Source organism: Panthera uncia (assembly GCF_023721935.1).
Source record: "Panthera uncia isolate 11264 chromosome A3 unlocalized genomic scaffold, Puncia_PCG_1.0 HiC_scaffold_11, whole genome shotgun sequence".
NCBI classification, from domain to species: domain Eukaryota; kingdom Metazoa; phylum Chordata; class Mammalia; order Carnivora; family Felidae; genus Panthera; species Panthera uncia.
This window is the reverse complement of record NW_026057578.1, coordinates 80,564,209-80,588,459: the sequence shown is the minus strand read 5'-3', so window position 1 is coordinate 80,588,459 and position 24,251 is coordinate 80,564,209. Positions and strand designations below refer to the sequence as shown.

The following is a 24,251-nucleotide window of genomic DNA, read 5'->3' as shown; positions in this document are numbered from 1 at the left end:
AGAAAAGCCCCTAAATGTGGGCAAAGAGTTCAAAAGATGCGTGGTGGCCTCGAGCATCATGACCAGCGTCCGCCAATAATAGGGCACCAACGTGGACCAGTGAAGCCAGGGAAAACTCCCAGTTGCCGGATTTTCTCTGCATTCGCTCGTCTCCTATGCTTGTTGTTTTCAGTCATCACGTCCTTTCTCCTTGGCTGGCTGCTCTGGCATTCTAAGGTTTATTTGAGTATGAAAAAAGTCTGTAAAAGCCCCGAATCTTAGTTCCAATGTGGACCTCTGAGGAAGAGACTAGAATAACTATTTCAAGCACCTTGAAACCTGTCGGTCTCAGATTAGGAAAAGGGGCCACAGCTACTGTGTCTGTGCTACTGGCCAGGTCCAGGATTCGCCGGGCGTGCTCTGCATAGTATTAATAGCTGGTGGCCAGGCAGAAAAGGAGGTGATGATTACAAGAGTGACTTTGCACCAGATAAGGTCCTCTTGGTGTCCCTCCTGCAGGAGTTCTCGGAGACTTTCCTATGTTGCAAGGGAGATTTCTTTCCCTCAGCCATACAGAGCACACTTGGGGTGCAAGGCACCTTGCTGGGACTTGGGTTTCACAGAATACCCTCGGGGAAGTGCTGTTACCCCATGGTGCCTTAGAACCCCACAGAACATTTCTTCAGATTCAAAACTCCTAGAGATTCCCATGCAGTTACAAGTGATTTTAAATGTCACTGGTTTCAGACCAATTTTGAGGGGTGCTTTAAAAAGGGAAGGTGTGGGTGGCAGGGGACAGGACACTACAGAGTTCGGTCTCTTTCAAATCTCTTGACCGTCTCAGGAAGTTGCTTTACCTCTGCTGCCATTTGACCTCGGAAACACAGCTCGCGATCTTTAAACAATGGGGCCCCTGACCTTACATGCAAGCCTGACGTTAAAATAACTGACTTATAGTTATTACAGAACATAATCACGTTATCCGAGGAAAAAACAAGAGCTTTCCTACAAAATCAATTTAATTTCAAATATGCTTATTTTGCACAAACTAAAACATTGTCATGAGTTGATTTTTCTTTTGTTAGTTTTCGTTTCATTTTCTGGTTCACTGTCAAGTTCAACTTCACATTCATTTAACACACATACACACACAAAACTTGCAAAAACTTTGGCTCCTACGTGAGCTGGCCCGCAAGCCCCTCTCCAGAACAGCCGCACAAGGCTGACAACTTCCAACCGCACTTGGCTTAGAAATCCTTGGCGTAGTTTCTAGGGAGACAATTGACCAGCCTATCACAATGCCCACCATTCCTACTTTCTAAAGGTGTTTGGTTCTATCCAAAGGGCCATCGAGATGTTGAAAAACCCCATCTATGAGGTGTGACACACAGCATCAGTCCCAAGGAATGTAGTCTTTGATAAAGTCACAGAATTGTGAAGGTTGCAAGGTTGCAGCCCTATTATCCTAAAATAGTGTCTGATGAAGACTCCTTCACTTGGAATGGGTTTTGATTATCAACATTCAAGATCATTCCACACTTGTTATCGGTATATTCACTTCTTTTGAAGCAGTTTAAAAAAGGGGAGCCTGGGTGGCTCAGTCGGTTGAGAGTCCAACTTCGGCTCAGGTCATGATCTCATGGTCCGTGGGTTCGAGCCCCGTGTCGGGCTCTGTGCTGACAGCTCAGAGCCTGGAGCCTGCTACGGATTCTGTGTCTCCCTCTCTCTCTGACCCTCCCCCGTTCATGCTCTGTCTCTCTCGGTCTCAAAAAATAAATAAAACATTAAAAAATTTTTTAAAAAAGTTTAAAAATTTTTTTAAAAATATTTAGAGAGAGAGAATCCAAAGCCAGCTCCAGGCTCTGAGCTGTCAGCACAGAGCCCAATGCAGGGCTCGAACTCACGAACCATGAGATCATGACCTGAGCGGAAGTGGAACCCTTAACCTACTGAACCACCCAGGTGGCCCAAAGCAGTTTTTTTCTTAAGTGATGGATTATTTTCAACAAGGTCACAAAACCTATTTAATCCTATCACGAAAAACTAAGGCAAACTGACAATATGAAGGGCCTTATGGTAAAACTTGCTGCATAGATTTAAAAAGAATTCACATACAGGCCTTGATAGGTCTAAACATCCAGAAACAGGAGAGGAATCTGTTTCCAGGCTGATTTTAGACCAAGCCAGGCACTACATACTCTGGGTTGCTTTTTTCTTGGTATTCCAATCCATATGAAAGTATTTAATCCAGTTCCTAAGCCTCAACTATCCCATGAGTATGTGAATTATAGATTCTTGCACATCTGAAGTACTTTCTTGCGGCTTTTTTTGGTTTTGCTTTGTTTTGTTTATCCTACACAACTTCCTTCCTTCCTTCCTGTCCTTTGCTCCCCAGGGCTTTGAGAGATAGGCTAACCACTAATCATGTCCTCCTGCAGCAGGACAGGAGACCCAGATCCAGGCTCCTCCCTCTGCTCCTGGCCAAAGAAGGATAGAAGCAAACAATAGCCATTTTGAACAACACTGCTATTCACAGTACAGAGATGAGGGCAACATCCTTGAATTCAGATAGGGAATCCTTGCTGCTTCAGTGACACACAGCTGCTCTTACATGGGAACAGAGTTAACAAACACCCCTTGCGCATTTTAGCCCCTCCAGACGGCCTTCCAGTAGGCTGTCCCCCTTGACGACAGTCACTCTGAGAGCTTGCTCATGCACTCGCCACTCAGAGCATTCCACACGGGGCAAGTTCTTAGCAGACTTAGCGATTCAAATGTTTCCTCTCCCCAAGCGTTCTTTTCAAGGGCCATTTGGATTCCAGGGGCCACTGCTCACCCTTAATAATTGACATTCTTTCCATTTCTCGCCTTCCTGTCGTGAATACAGATTCTGAAAACTCCACTGACTAATTTGTCCAGTTCTGCTCTAAATTCGGAGCCTTGGACCAGAATGAACACCTGCTAGGTGAAAATTAAGCCTATTGGAAAAAATTGTTTTAAAGCCCGAACTAGGTAAATCCTGAGAGGGTGTCAAGCTCCTCTGGACTTAAATGCCTGTGCCCAGCAGACCATTCGCTTGTTCACTCCCAGAGCTCCCACTTAATTTTCTTCATGGGAATGGTTCGCTATAAACAGAAGAGCAAGCTCTTATGGGGCACTTCATATCAAAGCGCTTGTCTAATGGCACTCGGGACGTCAACCACTCCAGGCTGAGGGCACTCTACTCATCTGCCCGAGTTAAATTAAGGCACACAAAAGACCAGTGCTTTTCCCAAGGCCGTTGAGTGAGGAGGGTAGAATCAAGATAGGGTCCTGAGCTGATCAAACCTTCGAAAGAGAGTCTGACAGACACGGATGACCACCACGCAGAACCATCGCAGGGGGTTGAAGCCAAGTTGCGTAGCCAGAGACCCAGGAGTTAGACAGCCTCTACAATTTCCTAGCTCTGAGTCCTTGTGCTGGTTATTCTTTTGGGGTAGGTTTTCTCATCTATGAAGTGCGGATAGCAATCCCTCCCTGAATGGCATGAGAGTACTTGACAAGCGCTGAGGGTACGGCCCCTGGTACTCAGTGAGTCCTGGGCAGTAAGCGTTACAGCTTTCTGGTGGGTCATAATTGTTATGGCTTCTAGGTGACTCCTTTAATTCATGTTGGGCCTGATGACCCCTGTTGGCTCAGCTCACAGAAAGTCAAGGAAATGTAAAAGTTCAATTGACACTGGCTCAAGATGCATTCTTGTTTTCTGAAAGGCAGTAAACCCAGGCAGAAAAATGCTCTCCTTTTCCAAAAGGGGTTCGAAACAAAGACCCTTTGAAACAGAGGAGACTGGCAACACTTTTGAGAGTAATAAAGGAAGCCGACTTTCTCAAGGCACACAACAGGAATGAGAGAGGAAGAGAAAGAGACGAACCAGGAGTCCAAGGGCCCCTGGTAGCGAAGTTCTAGACAGAAAGCATTGGTCTTCATTCTCTTAGAAAACAGTTAAGCAAAACCTTTGGGAAAACAGAACCAGGTTTTTAGCATTTAGGCTGCAACTGAATCCTGTACAAAACACCGTGGTTTCTGATTTATGTTTTTCCAGGTGCAAAGGAGCCCTTCTAAAACCATCACCTCAATTCCTGCAAGTGGGGCCCGGGACCTATGCTGCCATAGGTGCCCCAGTGTGGAGAGCCGCTGGCCTGGGTGCTGCCAGAAACACTAGAAGGGGAGGGTCCAAGGTGGGGGCGGGAACACCTGGGACACTCGGAATTGTCTCGTTCTAAATGAAAATAGTTTACGCCGACATTGTCACAGATCCAAGATATCTGGGGCAAATGGTTTCCTCATTTCTCCTCCATAAATCAGGGTGGATATTCCTGGCAAGCTCTGTTCCCAGGGTGGGCAGCTGTGAGTCCAGAGAGGGGCGGATCTCCTCCTCCTCTCCTAACCTCGTCCCGCCTTTCGCCCCCATCTGCCTCACAGCTAATGACTTTAGCAGACGAGCTCCGAGCCTGAAGAAAACAGGACCTATTCTTTAAAGTAGTAAACTGTACTGACATTTAGTGGGAAGAGTCCCTCCTTCAGCCCCAGCTTCTGAATGAAATCAGCTAGTGGAGAGAGCTACCATTTGGTTTAGTTTGCTCAAAAGCCTTCCAGTCTCAGTGACTCAACGGTGGGGCTGGGGGCACCATAAATCCAAACCTCTTTAGACTCTTAAACATGGGAATTTCATTCCATAAATCTTTCCCCTCACGTATTTGTTCAAAAGACCCACGAATGCAACAAGACAAAGAAAACTTTCATTTAGAGTGTTCAAGGAAGTCTTTTGTTGTTTCAAAAGCACCTGAGAGATGATTTCTTGGGCTCACATCACAAATCTTAGTCTCTTTTGAATGGTATGAGGAGAAAAAAGGTTTAAGGCATAAATGGTGCTACATATAGGAGATGGAAAAGAGAAAGATAATTTTCAGCCAACTCTTTTCTGAGATTGGCAGAATGAACCAAAACCAAAGTAACTTTGTCACACAATTTTTAAAAAAAAATTTTAAATGTTTATTTATTTTTGAGAGAGTGGAATCAGGGGAGGGGCAGAGAGAGAGGACACAGAATCTGAAGCAGTTTCCAGGCTCCGAGCTGTCAGCGTAGAGCCCGACGCGGGACTCAAACTCACAAACTGTGAGAACATGACCTGAGCCGAAGTTGGACGCTTAGCCGACTGAGCCACCCAGGCGCCCCGTCACACAATTTTTAAAAGAACAGTAGTTTAAAGTCTCAGAAGATAGTTTTCCTAACATCGCTTCCACCCGTTTAAGAAAAGCCAAGTAGTAAACACCGATACCTCCAAACATACCACATGAACAGCATTCTGCTTTAGAGGACCTTGTGATTTTTCAGCTTTTACGTGGTAAGAAATGTATTTATAGCAGTCATTAAAGGACTATTGATCATTATGAGCAGTTAAGCACTTCCACTTTGGGACAAATTTCAGGTCAACATTTGGAACAAACGAGGCTTATAAACACTCTACATGCATTTTTAGCTAACTGTACGGTCAGAGGTGGTGCTCGAAAGGCTGGAGGCGATTTGTTGTGCGCTCTGGATTGAAACAGAAAACTTAAGAGAATCTCTCATGGTGAAAACACTAGGAGATATGTAGGCCGGCAAAGAGCAAGAAAACGAACCCAGCATCAACTGCACACTCTCCAGCTGGAGAAAGCTCCGAAGCTTTCTTGTATGGGCTGTAGAAGAATTAGGTTCAGAAGAGAAAAGTAACTTTCTACTCACCCAGAGGATCCATCAAACTCCTTCTGAGAGAGGGTTCCTACACGGAAAACTAACCACCTCCTTACCTGCAGCCGCTTATTTAATTTTCCTCGTGCATGCACTCACCTGCAGCTACTGAATTTTAATGTATAGGAGAGGCACGCCCCCCTCCCTCCTCCTCATTTAAATCTCTGGCTAAAATGATCCTTGCCCGGGGAAATCATTCCTCTCCCGTAGTCTTCCAAAGAAGCCAGCCTGCCATCACCCTGACCTGAACACAGTGAAAATGATTCTGGACCTTGACCTCTAGAACTGTGAGACGATAAATTTATGGTATTCTTTTAAACACGAAAACAATTAAAAAATAAATAAATAAAATTATCCTTGCCTAAAAGAGCAAACGCAGAGATAAGCTTTTATTTCTCTCTCTAGCAGCTATCACTCTACGATAATAGAATGCCATAAACTTCCAAATTTTGGAACTGGGTTTCTCCTTTCAAAAAAATCAAAACTTAACTCTCTGTGTATATAGGTGGGTCTCCAAGCTGCATCCAAAAGTTCGTTTGTACGTCAGTTGCAAGGAAGTTGCAACAGGTATTTTCTCTGCAGAAGTAAAGCTACATCTGGTAGGTGGGTTGCTTGGCCAGTCTACAAATCATTTTCATCCGTCAAATGGCTGACTTGCAGCACTAGCCATAGGAGCTTAAGTTCGGGGAGCTGGGAAGTGTGCAAGTCAGAGTGAGGGGAAAACCTCTCTCAAAGCAATGTTGAAGTAAGCAGTGTAGTCTGGTTGTTTCACCGCCCCTAAAAGGTAATCAACCAGTAACTTCACATTTCCTTGGAGTCGGCCTGTTTTCTCCAAGGCACTCCTGGGGCCAAACTTACAGACCTAACTTGCCTTAAATCACAAACAGATGGTAATCTTCGCTAGGTGTCAGTCTGAGTCACTGGACTTCCTTTTAATTCACACAAATGTGTGAATGGCTAATGGTGCTTTAACCTTCCCAGAAGAATTCGCATTTTGAGGAAAGGCTCCTATCACCCACCAGGATGGAGGGGTGAGGTTTGTCTGGGGGAGGGGGAGGAAACCAGCACACTGGATTCCAGGGCCTGTTCCCATCTCACTTCTGAACCCATCTGCTGACGGCTGTGGGAGGTGTCAGGAGGAGAGCGAGGCAAGGGCATGCAGGTGTGCGTCGGGGGCAAGGCCCATTCTCCGGGGCTGCCTGTACTGCAGGGGAGTGAGAGTTTGATGGGGAGAACCATCGGCGCAGCTGGAAAGCAGGCAGACCCTCCGCCCCAAATTCAGTAGGTCCAGAGTGAGGCCAGGAACCTTCACATTTAAACACTTCATGAGATTGACTTCATATCAAGGAAGGCATATCAAGGGGGGCAAGTAATTCGATCATTTTTGAAATTCAGGTAATTATACTCTACCTACATCACTTCCTATAGGATACTTAGTATGTTAAATTCCGCCTAAAGCTCTAAGTAAAAGCAAAACAAACAAGCGAAATGGCCCTTTAATTGATCATCGAGGTCTTTTGAATTGTACCTAGTCATCAGAGTTTTAGGTTCCAAACCCACATTCCTTTCAACAGTTCTTAAAATTTAATGCCAGAAGCTTTAGATCTAAGGAAAAAAAAACAAACCCCACACACATGGAGGTCACAATGAAGGTTTCAAATCAAGGGGTCAAATGTATGTCACCAACTTATTTTTGACATTTGAGCCTCAGTTAAGGTCCAAATTTCTTACTCTTCAAATACTAAGCTGCCATGAGATAGGAAAATGTAAGAGCAGTTAAGAGAAGTCTTCCTCACTCAGGAAATCCTTAGATTTGGTTTCCTAAAGTAACACAGGCCTTGCAATTTCTTTGTGCGTATTTTAGGATACGCCTGAAAAAAACAAAAACCAAAAACCAAAAAAACCCCAACCCCTGCACACAACATCAAGGCAGTCAATGAACAAAAAGATCAAATTAATATTGTGGCAGGTCTTAACGTCAGTTTCCTTGCTTAAAATGTCAACCTTCATTCGATATTAATACCTTTGCATTCAAATATTTATAATTACTTTCTTGGTGCACAGAACTCTGAATTCTTGAGAGTTAGGGCCCTCTTTTCCAAACCCACATTCAAGGAACAGCAAAGAGGCTTGGGAGAGTATCCTTTCCACTAATCTTTAAAACAAAGCATCCACCAGGCAAAAGCTCAACCTGATGTTAATGGCCAGAGGCAGTGTTCTTGGGAGTCTACCTGGGGCTTAAAAACCAGACTTTACGAACCTTGTGACTGCTTTTCCTGCATGTCCCAAACCCAAACCTTTTGGCTGATACATGTAAGCATAGTTACAGTACTAATGCTTCTACTTCAAGGAAAATTATTTGCAGTCCTTCCCAGTCTTTTTCCTCTAGTGGCTGGGGAGGAACTGAGGCTAGATATGAGACAGGACACGAACTGTTCTCCTAAAGAATCATTTGGATTCCCCCTACCCAGATAGAGATTTTACATCTAACACAACATGAGATGCTTATGATAGGTGCAAATAACACAAAAGAACACGTTTTACACAACACAAAGTAAAATACTTATAATAGGCACAAAGCATTTTTTTTTGTCACTGCCATGGTGCAGATGATTTAAACAAAAGTAACTATGGTTTAATAGCTTCTTTCTCCCTAACTTCAGATGTTATTTAAACAATGAAGAGCAAGATGCTTTAGGAGGTTTTTAAAATACTTACTACAAAAATCGGTGGAATTTATACAACAGCTGCCTTATTTACAGCCCCAACACGAGTTTTTCTATTCTATAGCTAAGGTTACTTACAATATAGTGGTTAAAGTCAGCAATTTGGCCTTTACAAGGTATTCAAGCTTTTAATAGGTCAATTTGAGCTGGAGGAAAAAAGTGAGCCTACAAATACTCTGGGTATTGTGGGTAGTTGGTCAATTAGTCCAAGATTAGATTACGTGTTAAATATTGAGCTAAAATAATTCCTTGAGCTTCTGGTTCACTGTCGTTGGGTGCCCTTACTAATGGTTCTAAAGTTAGTGCAGTTCCACACGTAATTATACAGTGGTCAAAGTTTATGGGCGAAGAAAAACAAACGAAGAGCATTAAAACACTCATTCTATCACCAAGGAGACCAAGGAGCAGTGCCCAGTAACTTCTTCCTCTGTAACACACGGGGACGGCTGTCACATTATTCTGGCAACTAAGAGCTTGGTAAGACACCAGAGGCAAACCTCAGGAAGTCCTGGGGGAACGTGGCCATGAAGGGAGCAATGAAATCCAAGCGTACAAGTTCATGAAGAAGGATAAACAAAAATTCTATCAGCTACTCCTCAGCCCCTACCCTCAAAGACAAGTATGAAAGTAAAGGAAGGTGAGTTTTTAAAAAGTTCACCCTTTAGTTGTGTTAAAAATAATATGCCAAAAGTCTGCAAATGAGCTAAAAGGTCTTTGAAAAGGGTCAAGTTACATATATATCTGTCTAGCTTTCCTAATACTGCAAAAGCCACCTTAAGTCTTTCAGGAAACAAAACAGTTTGCTTGCGGAGGGAGGGGGGGACCCTCTAATACAGCTGTACCTGTAATTTGCTCTTACTGCTAGTTTTTTCCTTTCCTTATTTAAAATCACACCAAAGATAAAGACGTTTTTTAGCCAAATAAAAACACAACATTGAATGGAACTTGGCCTAACAACTAGCATGGAATTGTCAATCCATCTTGCATTAGCAAAAATGAAAACATGAATAAAAATACGAAAATGAAACTAAAGAGAAAAATGTTAACAGGCAAAACCAAGATAAAATTCAAATTTACTTTCAAAAATCTGATTTTATTTTCTGAATCAAAAAGAAGTGTATTCACGTTAAATGTAGAATGTTTAACTCTCCATTGATCTCGCAAAACACTTTCCAGATATTGTTAACAGTGCTCAGAACTGTGTAAAAGTCAACATCCAATACCATGTTTTAAAGAAAGAAGTTTAAATGTAGGACTTATTTCTAAGAAACCCTTCTCAAAGGTCAAGGCATTGGCAATTCTAATTTAATAAGAAATTTTAATCATTATTGGAAATTTAAGTGACAATGGCTCTCAAGAGCTAAAAATCAGATCTCTTTTAAAACAGAAAATATGTTAGTTTGAGGGACTCCCACCTGACAACTCCAGTCAAACCTAATATTTCAACTACCCCCCAAATAACTAAATACATTATTTTGCCTTGGAATAGGAAAATTAGAAAATGGAATTTTAAAATTATACTATATATATAAATACACCATTTTAACTGTCCTGTTTGCTAGCAGAATACTGAAATTAAAACCAAATTCTACATTCAAGGGGCAAATGATAAATGCTCTCTCATTGTTGTAAGAGTCCATCCTTGTCCTTGTTGTTTTCTACCCCCATATATTAAAATCATGACCAAAGGCCAAGAGTTCATCCAATTTACCTGAAATGAACAGCTGGTAGGTACTGGTCCTACATGTGTGTCCTTTAACAAGTCCAGGACTCAAAAGGCTAGGGGGAGTTCGAACATGATTTAGGAACACTTGAGAATTCCAAAATGACTGACACCCATGTCCCTAAAATCTAGTACACTTTATTCATAGGCTATTCACGTGTACTGAGGCATGTCCAGCATGCAGGTTAACTTCTTTTACTTGTTCAAAGTGAGGTAAAACAGACAAAAAATACTTAATATGAACAGAAGCTGCATTATTAAAACTAACCTTCTTTTGCTGCTTATTTCATGTAAACTGACTTTTAAGTTTTTTCACAAAAAAGGTCTTAAAGCCAATAATTTTTCCAAATGTAGTCACCTAAAAACTAAGCTTCCTCTTTCAAAGCCATTATTAGTAAAGAATATTTTGAAATGAAGGAAAACATTTTTCCCCCAGAATCTGCATTTTGTACTTAGCATGATAGAGTTTCTTATTCCTTTATTTTTCAAATTTAGAAAGAATTCAAATCTGAGTACTATTTGATATTTTTTTCAGATACAAAGCAGTACCAACAGATTCATAAATATGATTTTCTGACACAGAAAAGTCTGCTACCACTTACAAAATACCAACAATTCTTCTTTCAGGCATAAGACGACTGAGACTTACTAGTTATGATTCCCTTTTCAGCACAAATACAAATTTAAATCTTGATTTTTTTTTTTGCCAACAACATTTTAAGTAGTCAAATTATACTCCACTTCCAGACTGCAAATTAAAATAATAAAAAGACTAATGAAAATTACCCAACTGGCAACAAGTCCCATATTTCAATGTTATTTTTAACCCCCAAATTGTAACCTACCGCCAGTAATTATTTATATGTGTCTACTTCTTCTTATTAAATCAGCACTGGTCAGTTATGTCAAAGAGTAACTGTAAGAATGGTACTTGGCACTGGAGTACCTTAATGCTTCTGGTATAGAAAGAAGCATTCTTAAGCACTTTTCTAATCTGTACTTGGAATTTCCAAAAGCATTTTTAAATTGTCAATTGTCCACTGATAGATTCTAGGGAGTCTATTCCCAGCTAACATGGTTGATTTCAAAAATAAAAATTCAAAAAAAATCGCTAAGCCACATGGTAATGGAGTATTACACTTGCTCTTTACATCAAATGGAAACAGTTCCAGGCAGACCAAAAGTCGAAGAAAACCTGCCAAATCAAAGGACTGGAAATAGATTTCATCTTACATACCTCAGAGCAGAGAAGCTCAAAAATTAAAAAGTCCAAAGACCACCCCTTCCCCCCCACGCAAAATCCCATCCCAAACACTTTAATTCTGAGCCTAACATTTCCCTACAATGTTAATTCCAGAAGCTTTAAGGTACTTAAACTGTGCAGTAACTGTTGAAAGCACCACACCACAGAGGAAATGCCATAAAGGGTTCAGCAGCTGCCCACCCATCCCTTACCACCCCCACCCCAATAATATGTAAAAGCTCCTGTTAAAGTTTTTTTCTTATGCTAATAAAGGCATACCACCTAGTGTGCTAAAGACTAAAACTAGCAGCATTAGAGCAGTAAAGTGAAAATAGGAAGCCGACAGGAATGATCTAAATGCCTACTTAGAAGAAACAAAGCAGCAGACAGGGGGACCCTATGCCCTCTCGTTGTGTTTGTAGGGAAGTGGCTGAATTAAACAGATTTACCCACTTCAACAAAAATTTAACAAAGCTTCCCCCAAGACACCAGAATAAAACCTGACCTTTCCAGTCAAAGGGCACAGAGAGGACTCTTCCACGTCCTGGAGTTGAACGAGTTCAAAGATTGGCAAAAAGGAAAAAAGAAAGCATTAGGGGTGTGATGCGAGCAAGCTCTGGAGTGAGTTTATCGAACAGTCACACCAAGTTTCTCCAGCACACGGACACCCTTTTCTTGGTATTCTTGTCGGGTCATCCAGAAGTTGTCTTTGTCTTTCATGATATCTGCCAGAACTGCACCACCCAGGAACACCATGTGCTTTCTGCGCGGTGGATCTTCGATACGGATCTTAAATTTCTAAAGGAGAAAGAGGGGATCACAAAGTGTCACTCGTGCATAATGCTTTCTGCTTTATGACAATGACTGTTCATACATTCTCCTGTTGAATTCTCACAACAGTCCTGTGAGGTAAGCAGGACGGTGCGATTTGGTATCTGAGGTACAGAGATATTTTTTGTAATCTGCCAAAAGCTCACAACTAGGAGATCACACATCCACCCCAGAGTGCTTAGAGCAGTCCTGATTTACACTTGTTGCCGCATCACTATTAACAACGCCCTCTGTCACTCTCAGAAGTGTCTTGATTTGGACAACAAATTCCACGATCAGCCTACTGACAGAGCCCAAGTACCACAGTCCTGATTGTGGCAGGTTTTCCCATCAACTGGTGATGACCACATGAGCAAACCATTTAGCCAGATGTCAAGTCAAGAGTTTGGGTAAGAGGACTTCTATGGTTTCTTCAAGGTCTAACGCCTCTGATTGCAGTCCCATGTAAGAGTAAGACCGAAATTCTTTTCTTATAAGCAAAGCTCACTTTCTATTGCTTCAAATTGAAATGAAACGTTCTCAAAATAAACAAGACCAAGTATAGTCAAATAAACCTTGGGGATGCTGGAAAAAATCAAAACAGTAACCAAAATTAAAGTGGGAAAAGTTTTATAATCTTTAGCCACTATTGACTGCCTAATAAAAATACACCTCAATCTGTGTGATCAGTCCACGCTTCAAAGAGAAACCTTAAAATGCCATGGTTTAATTTACTGTGCCACAAATCCTGCAAGACTCCAAGTAAACTATGTCATGTTAAGTTGTCTTCACGTCACATAAATGGAACTGTGAGATATGATAGTATATGACACATAAAAACACCAGTTTACTTACATAAAAAAAAGGGGGGGCCTGGCTGTGTTCCAATAAAACTTTATTTATAAAAACAGCCAGAAGTGAAATTAGTCAGAGAAAGACAAATATCATACGACTTCACTCATACGAGGACTTTAAGATACAAAACAGCTGAACATAAGGGAAGGGAAGCAAAAATAATATAAAAACAGGGAGGGGGACAAAACATAAGAGACTCTTAAATATGGAGAACAAACAGAAGGTTACTGGAGGGGGTGTGGGAGGGGGGATGGGCTAAATGGGTAAGGGGTACTAAGGAATCTGCTCCTGAAATCACTGTTGCACTATATGCTAACTAACTTGGATGTAAACTAAAAAAATAATGGCCCCTCAAGACCCTGCTGCCCCTGCAGCTCTCTCAACTGGCTGCTGGTTTCCTCACACGACCACCTTCCTAACCTTGGAGGTTCTGATCAACTGTTGCTCTTCACTGCTGCGCGTCTCTCCCTCCTCCCTACAACTCCAAAGTTGAAGCTCATTCTATCAGACCATTCCATCCACCACTCCTCCTTGCCAAGTCACCTACAGGACCCCCAGGTTTCTTCCTCTCATCCCTGCTCCTACTGTGCATGGGGGTACGCTCTCACCACCATTTCCTGGTGTTATCCTTAGTGACTTTGTCCTCTGCCTCTCAAAACACCGACTTGGGTGTTCAACTCTCTACTTTGTAGCTGCCCTCAAGGAACTGAACACAACAGGTGAGAAACTCAAAAGTGTTGGTTTGACTGCATCGCTTACCTTACTTGAGCCCCTCAGTGTAGCACGGCAACCCCATTACATGTCTTCTCTCTTCTCTCCAACACAACCATTTCACACCTCCTCCTCCATTTCATAAACCTCCGTCTCCTGTCTCCTCCCTCTGAGCCTGCGAATGCATCCTTTTACATCCTTCTTTCTTCCTCCCTCCCCCAACAATCTATTCACACCAGACTTAGTGATTCTTTTTTAAAAACAAAAAAACAACTTGAACTCACGAGCCTGAGATCAGACCTGAGCTATCAAGAGTCAGACACTTAACCGACTGAGTGAGCCACCCAGGCAAACCCAGGCTCTGTGATTCTTTAAAAACAAGTCAGATCCGGGGCACCTGGGTGGCTGAGTCGGTTAAGCATCTGACTTCAGCTCAGGTCATGATCTTGTGGTCTGCTGAGTTCAAGCCCCACATCAGGCTCTGTGCTGACAACTCAGAGCCTGGAACCTGCTTCAGATTCTGTGTCTTCCTCTCTCTCTGCCCCTCTCCCGCTTGCACTTTATCCCTCTCTCTCAAAAATAAATAACCATTAAAAACAAAACAAAAAAAAGAAGTCAGATCTTATCACTTCTCTGCTCAAAACCCTCCCAAGGCTTTCTATCTCATTAGGACTAAAGCTAAATCCTTTACTGTGTCTGAAAAAGACCTACATCCTGACAACCCAGGGCTTTGGCACTTGGTATTCCTGCCTAGAAGATTCTTCCCGCAGGTAGTCACATGGCTCACCCGCTCACTCCGTTCTCTGCTCAGAACTGATCTCATCAGAGTCTTTCCCTGACCACACAACACGAACGATCAAGCCATCTCCCCAATCACTACCACTTACTAGCCCCTGACCTCACTTTAGTTTTCTTCACAGTGCTTATTACTATTGAAGTATTATTCATAGAATAAAAGCAGTGATTTTGTTTCTATTTACCACTGTTTTGATTGTTCTAGCACCTAAGACAAGTGTTTAACACCCAGAAGGATGTCAAGAAATTTTTGCTGAATAAGGAAATAATCACCTGAGGCTAATTTTAAATTGTATGTATAACTCAATAAAATCAGACAAATAAGCGGAGTACTTAGACAACATGGCTCCTTTTGAGTCTTTTAATTTGTTTAATGTATGTGAGTCCGTACTCAATTTAATTTCCACAATTCGAGTGCATTAGTATCTCCAAAACACAAGTCCTCTGTAATATGTAATCTCATTATCTAACAGCCAATCAAAGTTGTTGGGACAAAGAGAAGAACTCAGAACTGAATGACTTCTGGCTGAATGCAGAGTAAACGTACTGTACTTCACACACTCCAGTGTTTGTAGAAGAAAAATCAATCCCAAATAACCATCAAGTATTACATACTAGTTTAAAAATCTCTCTCTATTCTACACATCAACAACTACCAATTTAAGTCTGTTTCAAGAGCCAGGATAGCTGGGGAGACAAAATATTTGACACATGGTGTTTTACAATCTGATTAGGGAGATAAGACATATGCAAGAAACAGCCAGAAAAATAGCCTAGAATCAGAAATGAGACAGTCCAAGGGTAGCACTGAAGGCTGGTTACATATCCAAAAAGGTAAAAAAAAAAACACAAACTCAAAACCCCCAAAGAGGCATTTCTCTCTCCATAGTACAGCAGTCCCCTCTTATCTGCGGTTTTGTCTTCTGTGGTTTGCTACCCATGGTCTGGAAGCAGATGATCCTCTCTCTGACGTATCACTACATTCACAAGGCCTACGTAGAACACCTCGCTTGATCTCCTCACGCAGGCAATTTGTCATCTCACATCATCACAGAGGAGTGAGTATAGTACAAGAAGATATTTTGAGAGAGAGACCACATTCCTATAACTTTTATTCCAGTATATTGTTATAACTGTCCTATTTTATTACCGTCGTTTTTTACTGTGCCTAATTTAGAAAGTAAACTTTATCACAGGCATTCACGTATAGGAAAAAATCGTATACGTGGGATCCAGTACTATCTGCGGTTTTAGGCGTCCACTGGGGCCTTCAAACGTATCCCCCGCAGAAAAGGGGGACTCCTATAAGGCAGGTTCTTCCCGTGCATTTAGAGGCACCCTGACTCCAGGCTGTTACAGATGAATCAGAACATCTGGCCCTGGATCTCACTGCTTCCAGCCACTGACTCAGAGGTGACCAGGTAGGTGAGGTGACCAGGTGGCACAAGCATTCTGAAAGAGAGTTTACCTCGAACCATTCACTTCCTCTTACCTCTTCAAGGCTGCAAGTGACTGTATTAATAATTAGTTTAGGAAGACTTCATGCTCCCTCTGGTGGTTGTCAAGATTCACAAGCTACTTTACAGGGTTTTAAAAGTATGTTAACAGCTGGATTATTGATTGATACTTACAGAAAGTTTTTCCACATCTCCCTTTAAAACTCGTTCTAAGTAAAGCTGTTTAAGTTCTCGTTCCAACCGTGACGGCAGTCCAGGGTACATAGTAGAACCTCCAGAAAGCACAATGTGCTTATAGAATTCAGATCTAGAAGGACACAAAAGGTATTCATTTAGGGTTTCTGATGAGGAAAATAGTCTCTCAGAGCTCCTTTTTGTCTGTCAGCTTCAGGGGACTGCTGGGAGAATTAAATAAAATCCAACATGGAAATCACAGGGCTGAATGTTTGCTATTAATACTGTTATAACAAACCCTCTCTACATGTAAAATAATTATAATTTTAACGAGAATACTTCTAAAGCACTTGACACAGGTTCCTGCAAATGTAACTGAACCTTTTAATAACGACCATAGTTTACATTACAAACTTCCATATTCGGACTGTGTTATCACAGTGCTTCCCCGGAGCCACTGTGTGATGTGGTTGTTTACTATAATTAACCATTTTCTACTATGATTTCAGTTCTTGCTTTTCAATGTTTACATTTGCCTTTTGTAGTTTTCCCTTTTGTTCCTTTGCCTTGAGACTGTCCGCTGTTATTTCTGGTTAGACTGATGTGTTTTGCTTCATATAGCAGTCCTCTCTTCCTTGAATATGCTGCTCTTATCATACCGATAATCAAATCTAAAATAACTGCTATGTACTAAAAGTGATTTAACCGAGTGAGGGTCTGAGGAACTCTTTTCATTGTAAAGTTAGTTCAGGAGCTGAGTCACATTTATTTTGGCCTCATTCAAACTGGCTTCTAGGTTCTCAGTGGAAGAAATTCTCAATTTGTTAACCCCAGCTTTTAGAAGAGCAGTATTTTCTATCTACCTGCAGAAGTATGCACGTGAACGTAGCCTATGCCAAACAGTTAAGGTGACATGTACCCACTAGTGTTTACATGAACACTTTCAAAATGCAGAACACACAACAGCTGAGTTGTGCCACTTCCTAATGCCAGCTCCGTTGAAAGGGTACCGAACCTGAGTCCAGGCTTCAGGCATGCCAACGCCTGACTCACCACTGAGAGGCATGCACTTTTAAATGCAATTTTACTATCAGTGATCATTAAATCAAGGGACAAAAGCGTCTACCTAATCCCTACTAAGAGAATTTACTCCCTACTCCAAGTCTAGATTTCTGATCGTCTTCCATCAAATTTATAGCTTGTTATAAGCCAACTGCGATTTTTATTAATTTCCTTTATTATCCTGCTCCTCAGCCATCCCACAAAAATTAGTTTGGTGGTTATTTAATGCTGAGTTAAAAAGACAAGTAAGCAAACACCTGCTTTACAAAATGCTTCTGAGTGAATTCCTCTATAACCTAGCTATATAGGAGGGCTTTCCAAATATGACTCAAATCAATTCTAGATGCAATATAAGATATGAATTTATTTAATAACTACATAAAAACAAATTTCTGCATAGCCAAAAACACCATAAGCAAGAGACAAATGGAAAATTAGGAGAAGTATCTGCAATAGATCACAGAACTAGCTATAATAGCAAAAGAACTTTTAAAACGTGAGGGGAAAATATTACAAAAATTCCATACACGAAGAAGCAAAAGCCATGAATAACAACAGTCCTAAACAAAGAAAAACATGCTCAACTCCACTCTTAAGGAAAATACAAATTAAAACTACACTGAGGTATCATTTACACTCACCAGACTGGCATAAAAGTTAAAAAGTCACCACACTGTGAACAAGCTGTGGGGACACAGGTGCCCTCACCTGTTGCTGGTGGGAAGGAGAAAGGTACAACCCGCACAGTGAGGAACTGAGCAGTAACAAAACTACATGCATTTATTTACCTTTTGGCCCAACAACTCCCCCTCTAGAAATTTTTTCAGAATGTTCATGCCCAACAATACAAAAATAAAGCGTACACAAGGTTATTAATTGCAGCATTATTTGCACAAATACTGGAATCTACCTAAATAACCAAGATTCACGGAATAAACGGATATGTATACACTAGAAAAAGGAAGATGATCCCTAGGAAGTGGTACAGGATTGTTCAGGGCATACTAAGTGAAAGAAGGGCAAAAAAGCATTTTTACTATGCTCCCTTTTGTGTAAGAAAAAATAAACATAGAAAGGATAAACCTGAAACTAATGAGACCATTTACCTATAAGAGGGAGGGGGACTAGGGTGGAGAACAAGGGGCAGGGAGAGTAATAATACTTCAAAGAATACTTTTTGTATAGTTTTGACTATATGGTAATGCTTCACCTACAAAATTAAAGAAAGGCCAGGAATATCCTGTGCCACAAAACACAATGTGCTCAAAAAGATAACAGCACATCAAAGGACGCAAGACCCTGTTTGAAGGGGCTCTGGCCAAATCAGGAACAATTTGAGCATTAAAATAAATAAAAATGGTAATGAATTATAATCCACTGTACAAAATCATGAGTCCACGCTGATAACAAATAAAACAAGGAAAAGTGCTTCCTTATGCTAGAATGTCAACTAATACATATAAAAGGAATGACAGAATTAGGAAATCACCTTTTTGCAACCACAACAAAAATGCATTTAGGCATTTTAGCATCAATAGATGCTAAAAGGGGTGGGGGGCAGAGTTTAATGAGGAACAGGAGATCAAGACAGTCTCAAAGTATTTTCCCACAAATTACTTAGAAACTAAGAAAGAAAAACTACAAAAACTAAACAGGAAACTTCATTAAGAGCTTAATACTAACATCACCAATAAGGAAACAACAGATCTCATATCTGGATGTGGCACCCTGAGAAGGACTCATCACTTAAGTAGTATTCTAGTCCCAAATGCATAACCTGAATCTATTCATGAGAAAAAATTCAAACTCAAGTTGAGAAAAGTTTTCTAAAATAATTGGCCTGTACTCTAAAAAGATGTCAATGTCATGAAAGACTGAAGAACTGTGCCCAAGAGACATGACAACTACATACCCTGTGTGATCCTCAACTTGATAATCTCCTGGGGAAAAGAAAAACTATATAAAGGGCATTATTGGGACAGTAGATGAAAGTGACAAATGGATGGCACATGACAGTGTATCAGTTATCAATCTCCTGAGCTCAATAACTGCACTGTGGCTATAGAAGAGAATACCTCTGTTCTCAGGAAATAAAAAGAGAATATTAAGGAGTAGAGAGGACTTATACATTCAACATACTCTCAAATGGCTCAAGAAAAAAAAGAGAATGACAGAAAGAACATGAAGAATGTTAAACTTAGTAGAATGCAAAACTGAAAAAAGAGTATACATGAGTTATCTGTATTATTCCTGAAAGTTTTCCTTAAGTTTTAAACTATGAAAAAAAATTTTTAAGTGGTTTCTGAGGCATAATGATATATATTCAACACCCAGTGCCACCCTCAAAAAATTATTTTGCCTTACCTGTTCAAAAACATGAGTGAGCTAATAGACAACTTGGCCATTTTAACTACACACATTCCATCTACTGATAAATAACTTGGAAGCCATCATTTATAATGTACCTGGTATCAATGTCAGCTGCCTGGATTGTGTTAAAAAGCAATTCAGCAACACCCACGCCCTCAACATTGATCAAGTGAGGCTGAAATAAAGCTTCTGGTGCTTCAAATCTCTCTCCCCCAACTTTGATAATGCGGCCATCTGGGAGCTAGAAACCAAGAATAACCAGGTATTAGTCAGCAAAACGTTATTAAAAAATTTCCCAGTGTTCTCTAGAACACTATTAAACACATCTGTTCTATAACCAAAATCATTACCAGCAACATATTATTCCCACAATAAATTCTTGAAAAAGAAAAAAGGTAAAATAAAATATATTTAGATAGCTGTTCTGCTTTTCAATGCAGAACATGCCATCACACCATGCTCCAACATAGCAGGAATTTCTTGGAACAACCACCAAGGCACGAGTGCATTACGTTCCTTTGCTGTGTGCAGCTAAGCATAAAAAGGAAATGTTCATAAACCACTGCATTTGGATTACTGCTGGTGTCAATGCTGCTTCTCTATTGTAACACATCTGTGATTTTATGTATATTTTTACCATGTGGCATAGACACATATAGTTAAAAATGTTAATTTCTTTCACCAAATAATTATACCGTGAAACGTTACTATTTTGCCATCAAAACACTTTATATATCACGTGTAAAGCTTCTGTCAAATCATTTAATCCAAAAAATGTGTTTTTTTAGTTTATTTATTTTTGAGAGAGAGAGCATGGTTAAGGGGGGAGGGGCACAGAGAGAGAGAGAGAGAGAGAGAGAGAGAGAGAATCCCAAGCAGGTTCCATGGGATCCCATGAACCATGAGACCACGGCCTAAGCCAAAACCAAGAGTTAAATGCTCAACTGACTGAGCCACCTAGTCACCCCTAGACTACTTTTATTAAGCAATTCTGTGTCCTATTTACTAGACCCTGTTAATAAATTTTATTTTATTTATTTGTTTGTTTGTTTATGAGGGAGAGAGAAGGAGAGAGAGTGCAGAGCCCGGTGTGGGGCTCAAGCTCATCTGACATGGGACTCAAGCTCACCAACTGTGAGATCATGACCTGAGCCGAAGTCAGATGCTTAAACGACCGAGCAGGCACCCTTAAAACATTTTTTTTTACATTTTATTTTTAAGTAATCTCTACACCTACATGGGGCTTGAACTCACAACCCTGAGATTAAGAGTTGCATGCTCTACCTACCGAGCCAGTCAGGCTCCCCTCTAGCCCCCATTAAATTTTAAATAATGGATAAACATAATTTTAATTTAAGCAAATAAGATTTAAACAACAGGTCTGACATCATTACAACATAACCTTGTATAGAAAACTCTTAAGTCACATCATGTTTAACTAAATGAGAAATGTTAAGTAAAAATTTCCTCTATTTATTTTTAAAATTTTTATTTTTTAGTAAACTCTATGCCCAGTGTGTGGCATGAACGCATGACCTCAACATTAGCAGACAGATTACTCCACTGACTGAACCAGCCAGGTGCCCCCCCAAAACACCCTCTCTTAATGTCTACTTATTTTTTTTAGAGAGAGAGACAGACAGACAGACAGAGGCAGAGTGTGAGTGGGGGAAAGGCAGAGAGAGACACACACACAGAATCTGAAGCAGGCTTCAGAGATCACGACCCGAGCTGAAGTCTGACGCTTAACCAACTGAGCCACCCAAGCATCCCAAAAACTCCCTCTTTTAAAACCACCTCACAACTCATTGGATTGACCTAAGTTTTAAGCATGCTTGTATATGATGGCATTTGACCCATTTCTATAGGAGATACCAGAATTAGTTTTACATGAACATTTCTCACAGTATATTTATAATACAGTAATTGTATTTAGATTCTAAAAATGACTTTTCAGTATGACAAAGTCCCACAAACCAAGCTTTTAAAACATTTACTCCATGTTTGCTGTAACTGTTTACAGATATGTGCAAAAGCAATCACATTTTTCAAAACTTCCACAACTGTCTTTAAATAAATTGTATCAAGTTAAACAAACAAAACAAAACCCAAAAACAAAAAAACCCTCAAGGATACTGATTCAAACATTTATTCTTAACAAAATAAAACCATCAGGTGAGTTTAGGAACCACATGAAATTACCTAAGATATTTGGAAAAACTTTACACAGCACACTTGGTAAAACCTCTGTAGCTCCCATTTCCAGCCTCTCTGCCAGAGTGGCTTCTTCCTGTACTCTGGCTGCTGGCCAGCGTGGGGCCACCCAGCCTGGGAACTACCTACCTCTAGATACTGTTAAGACTGTAGGATTCTCCTCTTTTTGCACCAAATCTTATCCCATCCTTTCTCCCTCTTCACTTACTTATCAGTTTCACCAGTGTACTGGTTTTATTTGTTGTGCAAATGACAAATAAGTAAGAATTACGTGTAACATGTTTGTTATAACAACATGAGTATGAACTGCACGGGTCCTCTGACACATGGATTTTTTTCGATAAATACAGTACAGGACTGTAAATGTATTTTCTCTTCCTTATGATTTTAATAACATTCTCTTTTCTCTAGCTTACTTTATCGTAAGAATACAGTATAAAATACCTATAACATACCAAATAAGTGTTAATTGACTGTTTATGTTATTGGCAAGGCAACAGCTGGCTATTAGTAAAGTTTTGGGGAAGTTGAAAGTTATACACACTGTATGGGGGGGGTGGGGATTGGTGCCCCAAGCCCCTGTGCTGTTCAAGAGTCAACTGTAGATGTTTTTGTAACCCACCTCAAATTCTTTGACAAAGGAGGGGAGAAATTAACAAAACATGTACACTTCTAGTTCCCTCATCCTTTGTCTCAGGCCACTTTCTTCCTTCCCAACAAGTCAGGTAGATAAAAAATTATACATCTAGAGGAACTGTCAAAAAAACTTCAGAAAAGAATCCCTAGGGCAAATCGTGAGATCACTAAGTTGCTTATCAATTATTTGGATCAGTATTGTTTAAAAATCAAACAATATAATTTATAAAATTAATAATTATTTTTAAAAGGACTATTTTTTACATATTTGTGTTATGTAGAGCTTACATGAATCAAATAGTTTATTTTTATTTATCTTTTTTATGAATCAAATAGTTTAAGAATACTGTACTTGCTTTTATTGCCTATTACTTGCTTTTATTTTAGTAATAACTAGATCAAAGACAAGATATGAAAGTACTTTATACCCAGATGAATATAATAGACTTAGGAGAACACCACGTTTAAAATTCAGGTAGGACCAACTCCCTTGGTGTAACCTATAACTAGGTTCTAATTCTTATTAGTTACACTTTCAAGTTAACATGTTTTGAAGATCGCATTATGAAAACACAAAGTCAGGAAAACACTGCCACCTAGTGAATTATTAGAGCAATATTACAGGATGAGCACTTCCCAAAGCATGCTTCGTAGAACGTTTGAGTCTCATGAAATGCTGGAATCCTGTAGTCTAATAAGGTTGAGAAACACGCAATATGCTATATTCTCACAGGCACACACAAATTAGCACATCAAAGGCTCTGAAAAGTCCTTCAGTAAAGCGAAACACTCCCAAACTTACTGGACAATGTATACTCCACTGTAATTTTTGTGAAAATACTTAACATCTCAGGGAAATAACATTCTGTAAAGTGCATGCTGAAAATGCTATTCCAGATATTAGAATCTCAAAATAACATCTCTTATCAATTTATATCCTAAGGTAGAAAGGCTATTTATGATTCTTGCCTTATTTCACATTATATGGTATCCTAAAATAACTTAAATCAAAGATCTTATTGTGGAAAGACATAAGGTCACACACACATATATATATATAACAACTCAAAACAAAAATACTGATTCTAAGAAAATCTCTTTAAGCACACACCAATAGTCATGGTGTTCCATTTTAAAACCACACATTTTATACACTGGAAATACTTACTGTGTAAGATTCAACTAATACTGTGGTTTCTAAGGCCAGCTTCTGCTCTTGCTCAATATTATACCCAACATAACACAATTTTTCTTTAATCATGCGAACTGTTTCAAAGTCAGCAGAATGGTTGAAGGCGTATCCTCGCAAAAGAAGCAGCTGGTACAAAAAAAAACAGTAAATTGACAATGAATCTGAATTGAGTTCAACTCTGGAAAAGTGATTACTGCCCACTAAATAGCTCATGTCAATAACAAATGCAATGGACAGTGGATCCTTAGGACTCACTGAATATTTCAGAAATGGGAAATATTACTTTCCATAAAAGGATATATATTTGTTTCACAAAGAGTAAAAGAATTATTAACAGTTCATGAATAATAAATGGGTAAAAGAGCTAAAAAAAAAAAAAAGCTAATTTAAAAAAAAGACTATTGTTTGAGTACCAATGTTCAGAGAGTTTTGTTAAATAATCAAGTCTTAAGTTTTAAACATTTTTATTTTAGAGAGGGAGCAAGAACGAGAAGGGGAGAAGGGGAGAAGGGGAGAAGGGGAGAAGGGGAGAAGG

The 24,251-nt window shown here is 40.1% G+C and overlaps 1 protein-coding gene across 1 annotated transcript in view; it reads right to left on the bottom strand.

The window, feature by feature from the left end:
• Window positions 1-10,122: 10,122 nt before the first annotated feature.
• ACTR2 (actin related protein 2) overlaps window positions 10,123-24,251 on the bottom strand; it is a 37,563-nt gene continuing 23,434 nt past the window's right edge. Inside the window, exons 6-9 of the mRNA XM_049650325.1 lie at window positions 23,693-23,842; window positions 19,770-19,915; window positions 16,243-16,375; window positions 10,123-12,238 (exon numbers count right to left, since the gene is read on the bottom strand). Of these exons, the coding sequence (XP_049506282.1) occupies window positions 12,068-12,238; window positions 16,243-16,375; window positions 19,770-19,915; window positions 23,693-23,842 (600 nt within the window). The 3' untranslated portion in view covers window positions 10,123-12,067. The remainder of the gene's footprint in view (window positions 12,239-16,242; window positions 16,376-19,769; window positions 19,916-23,692; window positions 23,843-24,251) is intronic.